Source organism: Xiphophorus couchianus, chromosome 1, assembly GCF_001444195.1.
Source record: "Xiphophorus couchianus chromosome 1, X_couchianus-1.0, whole genome shotgun sequence".
NCBI classification, from domain to species: Eukaryota; Metazoa; Chordata; class Actinopteri; order Cyprinodontiformes; family Poeciliidae; genus Xiphophorus; species Xiphophorus couchianus.
Window position 1 is genome coordinate 4,935,929 of NC_040228.1, and position 11,403 is coordinate 4,947,331.

The following is an 11,403-nucleotide window of genomic DNA, read 5'->3' on the forward strand; positions in this document are numbered from 1 at the left end:
TTTAAAAATATTGAAGGCATGATAAACTGTTGAACCAACATATCTAAGCTTTAATTGATGGGAAAATCAGTGTTGACTCTATCTGTCTGTCTGTCTGTCTGTACTGAAATTCTATCACCATTTGGTGCAATATTTATAAAAACACTTTTTCACATGTAACTTTGTACAAAAGAACATATTCTTTAAAGATTTCCCAGATTTTCTGGTTTCTATTTTATTTAATTTTACCTTCCCTTCCGGTAATCTGTTTGATGTTTAAAGAGTTTTTGGACATTTTATGTTCACAAATGAGTTTTCCCGCTGATCAATAATGGACAATTTTACATATGCCTGTATATATATGGCTATATACAGACGAATGAATGTTCCGGCCCGTCTGCTCCGGTGTTTTTGCCGCGGTGCGATAATTAAAACGCTTCATTTTCAACCAATAGAATTCGCTCAGTCTCCGCGGTGAAAGACTCCTGGCGTCGCCGCCAGACGTCCGGCTGTCAGAAGAGGAGAAGAAACAAACAGGTGTAATAAAGCGGCAGACAGGAGGCGTCAATTAATTAATGCTCTCCGGACAGGACGAGTTTACTGAGTCGGGACTTAATGGCATTAGGACGATCAAAGAGAGAAGAGAAGAGGGCCTTGAAAATACACTGGCCTGTTGGAGATAGACCTGGAATATGTTGTTGTAATGAAACTGTCTCTATTATTATTATTATTATTATTATTATTATTATTATTATTACTATTATTATTATTACTATACATTCCTAACTTGTTTTTCCCGATTAAATCACCGTTGGGTTTTGTTCTGAAGATGCTAAATTGTAGACAAGACGCAGCTAAAACTAATAATAATAAAAAAATAAATAGTAATATAAAAAATAATAATAAGCTAAAAATCATAATAATTATAATCATAATAATCATCATAATAATTATTATTGATTAATCATTATTATATTATTATAAAGCAACATATACAACAGGTCATAGATGCATATTTTTTAACGTCATAAATTCCGTTTTATCCGGTGACGTCATGTTTCTTCTTCTGTTCTCCGCTCATATCTGTTTCGTGCTGGATTGTTCTGCACGAGGTTAGTTATTGTTCAGGCGTCTTATCGCTCTGTTTTGCCCTTAAAGAGAACCAGTTCACAATTATCTCCACATATAGATATTTTTAAAAAAAAACAAAAAAAACAACAAAAAAAAAACAGGAAGTAGAACTTTTACTTTCCAGCGATAGAGCCAATTCAATTTCACAAACCTAGAACCGGGCTCTGTTCTAGGTTCTGAGTCGGTTTGTAGAGGTTGAAGAAAATCCCTTTAACAAAATCTATAATTAAAAAACATTAGAATGTTTTTAGAATGAACAGCTAACTCAGGACGCTGGTGAAAGCGGGGCCCCCTTATTCGACCCCCATACAGCGGAGCGTTGGGCCCTCCGCTGCAGAATGAACCTCCCCTTTACCTTTTCCTCTCCTCCCCACCTTGGCCTACCTCGGAGCGGCGGCTTGCGTCACGTGTTTCTTTCTTTCTTTTTTTTTTTCCTCCCCAGTACAAATGTTCCAGTAGGAGAGCGCAGAGGCGCACACCCATAACAAAACTTATCAGCGGCAGCAGCTATCTGGAGATACACCGAGAGGAAGAGACGCGCTGCAGCGATCAGCGGATCCAAACAAAAGGGGGGCGGAAGGGGAGGGGGGGGGGGAGAATCACCCAACAGCTGCAACCTCGGTTCCATCATCTCCAACTTTTCTTTCTTTTTTCTTTTTTTTTTTTTTACGCACAAACACACAGAGCTGGGGGAAGGCTCCGTGTCTGTGCGGGGTGGTCAAGGTTTGCCCGGCTGAGCTCGTCTCTTGAGGCCGGGTCTCTGCTGAGGGGGGAAACCGGACCGCTTTATCACCGGACCGTCCTTATCTGGTGAGATAATTACTCCGAGAGGCCTGGGAACGGAGAGAAGCAGGAGCCATTATCAACCTTTTTTTTATGCGATTTGAGTTTCTATTCTTAGAAGGAAAAAAAATAATCTGCAATCGGGGAAGAGATAAATGTGGACCGATTCGGTTTCCGCTCGGGTCGGGATGTAATGAGGCCGGAGGACCTGCGCTCTATCTGCGCCTCGACAGATAGCAGCGGCGCTTAATGTCGTTTTAATCCGTTTCACGTCAAGCGAGGGCGATGAGAGTAAAATATGACTGATGCATATCGATGATTGTTGATTATTAATATTCTAATGCGTCTTTGTTGCTTTTGTGCGCTTCGAATAATCAAAAAAAAAATCGAATGCATGTGAGAAGTAATATCGGCCTATCTGGCCTGTTATTTATAGGCGAAATAATATAAAAAATTTACATATAAATACATTCTATTTTCAGTTGTTGTAAAATTACAAAAAGAGAAAAAATATATCTCTATAATTGAAATTTTTAAACAAAACAAGAGAAATATATACTCGTTTATTGACAATTTTCCAATTTTAAGAAAACTAGGGCATGCACTATAAAAAGGAATTCTGAACACCCGTGAATGTTAGACATTAAAATGTGTCGTATATTCAGACAACTTTAACATCTGTCATTATATTTAATCCTTAACATTTTTGTCAGAATTGAACTGAAAAGGTTGATTCGGTCAGGTCTCCCTCATTTATTTTTTGCGCAGCGTTCAGCAGGACTCTGTCATTCGCCCTGTGGTAGAGACAGTTTTGTTCTGTTTTGTGCAGTTTTATTCAAGTTGAATATCTTTAGCTGAACCCGAGGCAGCAGAAGCAGCACATCTTGGAAGGGGAAACGTTTTCATGTCACTTTCCTCAAGGTTTTATGACTTAATCACAAACCAATGTGTTATTTTCAGTTTCCTTTTTAGCATGTTGGAAAACCATGTCACGATCTTAATCGGTAGAATTTGATTAATTTAATTGAATAAGTGGAGCAGTTTCAATTCGATTGTAATTCGACTCATTTAGGTGCCTCTTAAAAGCCTTCTTAAATTTTTCCCAAATTAAAGTACTGGTGTCTAGTTTTGAGATAAAGTGAAACAGTTGGAGGTTTTTTAAGCATTGAATCCAAAAAAATCTTTCTTGTGCTGTTGTCACTCTGATGATCTGTTTCAGTGGAAGAAGTCCTGTGTTAACACTACGAATATGGTCCGTATTGGGTGCTTGATAAGAATTAAAAATGTGTTCTTGTTTTTTTCTGGTTGCTTTCTTTTGCCAGAGTGGGTTGGGAGAATCTGTAGAAGTTTGTTGAAGAGCCGCTGGTTCAAAAGGAAAGGAACGTTCTCCGGTTAGGGGACAGTCGGATCTCCATCTGTCTTCCTTCGATTCGTATTAAGGCTAAAAGTCTCAGAATGTACCAAAGCCTGGCCCTGACCTCCAACCAGTCCCCGTACCCCCACGACACCGGGAACTACATCCACCCCTCGGCCAGCTCCCCGGTGTACGTCCCCACCACCAGGGTCCCGGCCATGCTGCCCACCCTGCCCTACCTGCAGACCTGCGAGTCGACCCACCAGTCCCACGGCCTGGCCGGGCACCACGGCTGGGCTCAGTGCGCCGCTGACGGCTCCTCCTTCGCCCCCAGCAGCCCTCACCCTCCGCACGGCTTCTCCTACTCGCACAGCCCGCCGGTCAGCACCAACCCCGGGCGGGACGGCGGCTACCAGAGCCAGTACGGAGGGGCGCTGGTGCGCTCCGTGGGGGGGTCCTACTCCAGCCCGTACGCTTACATGAGCCCGGAGATGGCCACGTCCTCCTGGACGCCGGGGCCCTTCGAGAGCGGGGTGATCAGTCTGCAGGGCCGGCAGGGAGCTCTGGGCGGACGGAGGTCCAGTCTGGGTGAGTGTAGAACCGAATCTGAGTCGAGTTATGTTCCGGAAGTTTAAAGGAGTTACATCAAGTCTAGCTTGTAAAGATTTTAATTTCATTCTATTTAATTCGGGGAGGAAAAACACTAACTTTAATTTTCCGGGTATATATAATTTTTTTATTATTATTATTTCGACATATCAAAGCTTCTCGTATTGTTTTAGTTCGAATTTACCTTTGAACCTTGAATCCAACTTTGTTTTTTTTTTTCCTCCATCTCAATTCTCTAAGAAGCTTCTCTTAACTATACGAGCGACTGTCTCTTTAAGAATGCTCTTATCGGGCCTCGCCGGGTTATTTATTACAGGAGGTGACGGAGAGCCCTGCGGCTGCATGACGCTCGTGTAACGCGCTCCGAGATTCGATCAGAGGCCCAGAAACAGCCCCAATCAGAGCACCTCCACTGAACAATGCCTCGTCAGGTCGAGACAATCCACATTCTCCGAAGCAGAGGCTCTCCCAAAGCGATCAATTAACGTGTTAATTTAATCCCAGAACCTCAGAGCGAAGGTTCAATACACACCAGTGAACGCTGAGCTGCTGAGAGTTTGGTGCAGTTCTTCTCACCTTGGTCCGCCTCAGCCTCTCCACCTTGCAGGGAGTGAAGAGTGGAGGTTTGGGTGGGGGAGGAGGGAGGGGATCCTCTTGAGCTCAATCTCATTTTCCTCTCTGGTTAATTAAAGAGCAGCTATACGGGCATGTTTATTCTGGGAATATTATCATCTCTCAGAACGAGATGGATGCAACTCAAAAGATTAAAGTGGCAGAGATGCTGCAGATTGATTTATAAATTTCAAATAGATTTAACTTTAATTAGGGCAAAGTGGACCGGTTTGAGTTTCTCTACCTGAGATTCTTTTATATTGTGAGTTGATTCTACATTTTTCTTTGTAATTTCAACACTGTAACTACATGAAGCTCAAACACAGGCCACTTAAAATTAAAACACGTTTCACTTTCAAGGAAGATTTAACCTGACACACTCCTTACAGTTTTCACACTGGTAACTTAAAATCTCTCCAATCCAAAAAAAAACAAAACAAAAAAAACCCAGCTGGCAGCTATTTTTATTTTTTTGACAGAATTTATTTGATGCAATTTGAGTCTAACTTATTGTTGAGATCGCTCTGCTCACGCGGTTTGTCCTTCTGTGTTACAAAGAAACAACAGGAACTAAAACAGCTTCTGTCGGGACGAAGCAGCAAAACTGAACTGGTGTCATTTTTAAATGTGTTCGCAGTTCAAATGTGTCGCTTTGGCTGAATCTGCAGATGGAAGTTACCTTCAGCAAGGCCCTGTTCTGTGTTTTTCTTTGTTTGTTTGGAATGAATGTAACTTCAGAGTTCACACTCTCCCTCCTTTCCAAAATAAATTGGAGATTGGAATTATTCCTCTCTTTAAAATACATGTACACTGTTTTTATTTTTGAGAAAAGCAGATATTTTAGTTAATAAAACATAATGCTTGTTTCCTCACAGTTTTAAAGTCACAAAATAATTATGTGCTAAATAAATCAAACAATCAATCTGTAGAGACAATTTCAAGAAGGAGTCCCTCAAAATAGGCGTTAAGGAAAAGATTACTGACAAAAAAAAATAATAAATTGGTACATAAAATTGTTTAAGTTATAAGAAATATACAGCTCTGGAAACATTTAACAGACTACTGCACTGAATCCCACTCAAAACCTCACTGCTTTTCCACCAAATGTTGATTTCTGAACTCTTCCTGAGTTCAAACATTAGTATTGTTTTTTTCTAAATGAGTATGAACTCGTTTTCTTTGCATTATTTGAGGTCTGAAAGCCCTGCGTCTTTTTGTTGTTGTTGTTGTTGTTATTTTGACCATTTCTCATTCTTTGGAAATAAATACTACATTTTTGCCTGGCATATCTTAGACATGTCATAGAATAAAATGAACAATGTTCATTTTACTCAAACGTATGCCTATGAAAAGTAAAATCAGAGAAACTGATCATTTTAAGGGGTCGCTTATTTTTTTCCAGAGCTGTTTAAATATACACTGCTCAAAAAAATAAAGGGAACACTTAAACAGGTGTTTAACACTTAAAGTGTTCCCTTTATTTTTTTGAGCAGTATATTTTTATGCTTATAATCCAGCTTTTTTTTTTTTAAGAAAAAAAACCCGGTTTCTGCGGCCTCCGTTCTCAGTGTTCTCACAGGAAACAGCCAGACATCCAGGAGACAATCCATGGCTGGGAATCGAACCCGGGTCCACTGCATTGAGCAGCAACAGTCACACAGACCTGTTGTTTAAGGCCCAACATATTACCAAACAGTCAGTCGCCCTTATTATTTTCCATGCTAATTGGTATGCATTGCTACGCAATCCTCAGCGCATGATGCCTCTTTCTCAACAACTTAACTATGAACCAACTCCACCAGCTAAAGGGAGGAGTAGAGAGCGGCCCAGCCCGGACTTAAAGCCCGCTCTATCTGCGGCTCCAAGAAGGAACTCGGCCGGCTAGAGGCCGGAGCCCGTCCTCTGTCAGAGCCGTGATGGATGATGGGCGAATCCTGGATCCTCCTGATAACCTTCCCCCCGATAGCTCCCCCCACCTTCACCCCCATTCTTCTGTCTCTCCCGACTCACTGGTAGAGCAGTTTGATCTCCGCATCACGCGGCGCGGAGGAGAAAGAGCGTGGGGTTACATTCCTCTGCGGGTTATTTGTCACGCACTGGCCTGGAACCGGTGACCCTATATGCCGTCCACGCTCTTATTTGTTTTCAATGTCGAACTTAGATGGGAATATTGTGATTTTAGAACTGATCCTTTGAGCATCAGGGAGCACCTTTGTTATCTGACGGAGGTCTCCTTCCTTTCTTCCGTCAGAGCTGATGGACGACATGCCCGCAGAGGGCAGAGAGTGCGTGAACTGCGGCTCCGTGTCCACGCCGCTGTGGCGCAGGGACGGCACCGGTCACTACCTGTGCAACGCCTGCGGCCTCTACCACAAGATGAACGGCATCAACAGGCCGCTCATCAAGCCCCAGAAACGGCTGGTAAGACTGCCAGAAGGAACCGGTTCTAAAGAGGTCATTAAAAAAGTTACAATGGGAAGAATATCAAGAAGTGAATAAAACTATTATTATTATTATTATTATTATTATTATTATTATTATTATTATTATTATTATTATTATTGTTGTTGTTGTTGTTGTTGTTGTTGTTTCTGAGCATGAATAACCCCACAGAAGGGGTGGATATATAAAGAGGTATATACTGTATATATACTGTATACTGTATATATATATAGAGAGAGAGAGCGCTTGCAATATAATATTGCATCTATCTTCCATAATATTATATTGAAAGATAGATAGCTACAGTAATTTCCTAGCAATCAAGCTAGGAAATAACATATTTGGGCCAGAAAGTGAACTTTTATGAATATCTTTTTTTGGACAATTCAAGAGAAAAACAAAATACAATTTAAGGACACAATCAAAATGATCAAATCAGGATAAATCGTAAATTGTCATTTATCCTGTTAGCAGTTAATCTTCCAAATGTGTTTTCTATTTGTGCGTTAACTAACTGAAAAAGAACAAGAATCAACTAATCGATGAGAAATAATTTATGAACATCTTAATCAAAAAGCATCTTCTGACCAGTTGTTTTCAGAATGTGTACGATGAAATAGCTGAAATCTATGAAAGATGATTTACAGGCACCGGAACGAAACATTCCTTACTTTAATCTCAGAAATTGATTATTCTTTTGTCCACAGAAGTTGTTGTTTTTTGTTTTGTTTTGTTTTTTTTAAGTCAAAATTCTTTCTTTTCCCCCTAATTATTTTCCGTATAGGCTTCAGCCATTTACCCTCCCATAATTTACTCCTCATGTCATTTTAATATGAACTTGCCGATTGCTAAATGTTGATGAAGCGGTTATAAAATGCTAATTGGAATGTTCATGGTTTTGTAAATGATGTCCAGCGTGTTTTTTTGGGTGCCAACCAAATCTTCACGGCTCTGTTTTATTTCCCAGGAACTTTCCTCCTTCTCACAGCAGATGTGGTTGTGAGCTTCCACTGTGGGCATTTCTCTCTCTCCCTGTTTTTATTTGTCCTACGCTGACCTTGTCCTTGATGTGTGTCGTTTTTAGACAAGGCTCTTTGCAGCCCCACAGCTTTTTGAACTCAGTGCTAGAAAAACAAGAAGTTATTCATGTTTTCGGGACAAATTATTGTTAGAGAGGAGAGTGTGAAGCATACCGTCCTCTGTTTGAGCCTTTTTTGTGTGTGTGTGTGTGTGTGTGCTGCAGCAGACCACGTCCCGCCGGGCCGGCCTGTGTTGCACCAACTGCCACACCAGCACCACCACGTTATGGCGACGCAACGCTGAGGGAGAGCCCGTCTGTAACGCCTGCGGCCTCTACATGAAGCTGCATGGGGTAGGTCACACCAACACCAACACGCCTTTAATGAACTCGCTGCGTCGGCGAAGATAGAGTCTCACAGGGGGCATGGAGGTCGCTGTGATGTGTGGGAGAAGGGCTTTTGTGAGTTGACATAACACACTCTGTGGCTCCTGTTGTGCTGGGGTTTGGGAGGGAAGCCCAGCTCATGCATTGCTGTACTCCCTCCAGGTGCCCAGACCTCTGGCCATGAAGAAAGAAAGCATTCAGACAAGGAAGCGTAAACCCAAGATACCGAAGACTAAAGCGTCCACAGGTCGGGCCCCACGCACAGGAATCGGATTGGTCAAATCATAAGCAGTCTTGAGGACAGAAAAAAGAAGAGCATTAAAAATGGACACAACATAACGAGCGTGAATGATTTTCCTGTTTTGTTTTTAGGCTCCATCACCTCTGACACTAGCTCCCCATCCTCCCTGTCGGTCTCCGAACACGCCTCCACCATTAAAAGTGAACCCAGCATGGCCCCGTCGCCCTACGCAGGGCAGAGCATCACATCTGGCTCTCAGGTAACCCTTCCTCCCATCACATTCTTCTGACACTCCATACAGGATGGAGAATACAAGCGATACTAAATCATTTGACTTAGAGAATTTTTATGATGGAGAAAAAAACCCCTGATAACTTTTAACAACGAGACGCTTATCACTCCTTACAGAATTTGGCTGAGGAATATTCACTGATCTCCCCAGTATTTGTTGGGCTTAGGGACCATAACTAAAATTCACAACTGCTTTTACCGCTTTTAAAAATGCTTATAACTGCAACTCTTAATAGTTTACACACCAAATATACCTTGTTATGCATCAGTGCACACAGTGGAAACCACTACAGCAATGAATGTAACAATTTCAACATTCAATAAATCCAGAGTTCCATTCCAAAAAGAATATTCTTAAATACTAAACCCTAAATAGGCGGTGGTCCTCTATTTTAATAATAAAAAAGAAAGAAAAAAAAACCCAAACAAATACAGCTGACTATCTATTGGTGACGTGAATATGGGTCGATTTGTGGCGAGGATGGATGCGGTTGGACCCAGGTTGTGATGAAAAAAATATATTTTTAATGGTGACCAAAAAGGTGTGCAGGAGTCCAGGCAGCACAGGTGAGAAAATGAGGCAAGGAACTGAGACACTGGTAGCACTGGAACAGCACAACACAGGAACAAATGAAATAACCACGACAAGAATCCAGCAGGGAACAAGAGACACACAGGGACTGATCAGGGAACACAAGGGACAACTGGGGACAATCACTTTTTAATTCAAATATTGTACGTTAACATACAAGTTTTAGTCAGATACAAAGAAAAGGACACAAATAGAGTATTTTAGCTGCGTGCAAGCTATAGTGTAATCTGTCTCTCCTAAGATGTTTTTTGTTAAATATCTAGTAAGAGTAGCTTTGTTAGCTAATGAAGCTTTTGTCTCCTTCCTTTCTGCAGACCGCCTCACAGCTAGACAGTACGGCATCCGGACACGTGGACATTAAATACGAGGATTATCCTTTTACCCCGACGTCGATGGCTCCGCAGAATTCCTGGTGTGCTCTGTCTCAAGCATGAGCATCCCCAGACAGCAGGACTAGCTCACCGGCTAACTCGAACGTCACTGAAAGGACAATCCTCCTCATCCCGAAGCAACTTCCACTGACTCCGAAGCTGTGGGAAAACCGTTCTAATATGGATCAAAACGGGCAGAATGCAAAAAAACAAAACAAAAAAAAAAGAAACAACTACCTACGACCAAGTAATCTTGGATTTTTATTGGAAACACTGGCTGTAAATGACGAACCAGGAGTGGATTGTAGTAGGACTTTCAAAACACAATCTGCAGCAAACTTATAAACAACTTAGGAAGAGCTAAGGACTTGGACTGATGTCCATCCAGCAAGCTCTATCTCCTCAATACATCCAACATCAACTACCTATTTCCTAATGAGAAATGTTTTTGGAGAAACATTACACTAAACAGAGGACATCAATGCAAAGACATTCAAGTGGAACGCTAAAAGATAAGGATGCAATAACCTAATTTTAGAGCTATTAAATAATTTTATTGTAATTTTTTTTTCCTCTTAGTTGTTGCTTTGTGTCCATCCTCTCTGCTTTCAAAAACAATTCCAGCGGGTTATTTTTCAGAGGAATCTTTAAAAAAAAAAAAAACAGACTGAAAATAACTCTTTATGGCTGTTGAACATGTCTCATTACCAGCGTGTAGATGATTAACGTTTACAGGCACATTATTTATGTTGAGATAAGGACAGTTAAAAGTCATTGTGGACACTAAAACCAGCCGGTTGTAAACCACTGCTCACCGTTCCGCTCACAGAACGGCTGTTTGCGCCCGAGCTACGAGCTACGTCTTAGACTTACTTTAGCAGAACAGCGGGGGGGGAGAAAAAGTCTTGTAAATGTCAGATGAAAACGTCCAACTACCAAATGTTTTCAATTTTATTGATTCAACAGCGATGAAAGTGCAATGAATCAATTTTTTCTTTTCAAAATTATTTTTTAAGGCAAATAAAAACTAAAAAAGAAACAGTGTGAAATGATTGTAATCACAATGTAATTATTCGTGTTTGGTTGATAAGAGACTGTGTGTGGATTTTCTGAAGAGCTTTCTGTTTCCGTTGCTATTTTATTTTGTGGATGACATTTGAAATCTGTCCAGGTTAATAAACATAGGATATAATTTTATAGAATTAATATTCTGAACATAGCTTTTTTTCATTCCACACATGCACAGGTTTAAATGAGTAAACCTCTATTTTTATGGCACCTTCAAGATATAAACATCACAGCGATTCACAATAAAATGATACAACAATCAAACAGCAAATAGTACATAAAAACCCCCGAGACATTCGTGAAATGATTATTTTAATAGCATCTGACATAAACAAAAATCCAGTGTATTTGCATCTACAGTGGAGTTCTATGTGGAAACCCGAAGTTTTTGTGTCGGAGGCCTGGCTGCGGCGTTCTACATAACTAACCATTTTAAAGAATCCTCCCATGCAAACAATTGTCTGTTATGTCGACACATATGCAGGCATTGCTTTATATATATATATATATATATATATATATATA

At 40.9% G+C, this 11,403-nt stretch overlaps 1 protein-coding gene across 2 annotated transcripts; it reads left to right on the plus strand.

Annotated features, from left to right (window-relative positions):
• The first annotated feature begins 1,689 nt into the window (after positions 1–1,689).
• Positions 1,690–11,025, plus strand: gata5 (GATA binding protein 5). Of its 2 annotated transcripts, none has more exons than XM_028012898.1 (7): positions 1,690–1,920; positions 3,216–3,835; positions 6,720–6,889; positions 8,157–8,282; positions 8,478–8,562; positions 8,688–8,815; positions 9,754–11,025. In XM_028012898.1, the coding sequence occupies exons 2-7, from the start codon at positions 3,349–3,351 to the stop codon at positions 9,871–9,873; spliced, it is 1,116 nt and encodes a 371-aa protein (XP_027868699.1). In that variant the 5' UTR covers positions 1,690–1,920; positions 3,216–3,348; the 3' UTR covers positions 9,874–11,025. The 2 variants fall into 2 exon arrangements, with proteins under 2 accessions (XP_027868699.1, XP_027868614.1); XM_028012813.1 differs by having other exon boundaries at positions 1,691–1,920; positions 8,154–8,282.
• The last annotated feature ends 378 nt before the right edge of the window (positions 11,026–11,403 follow it).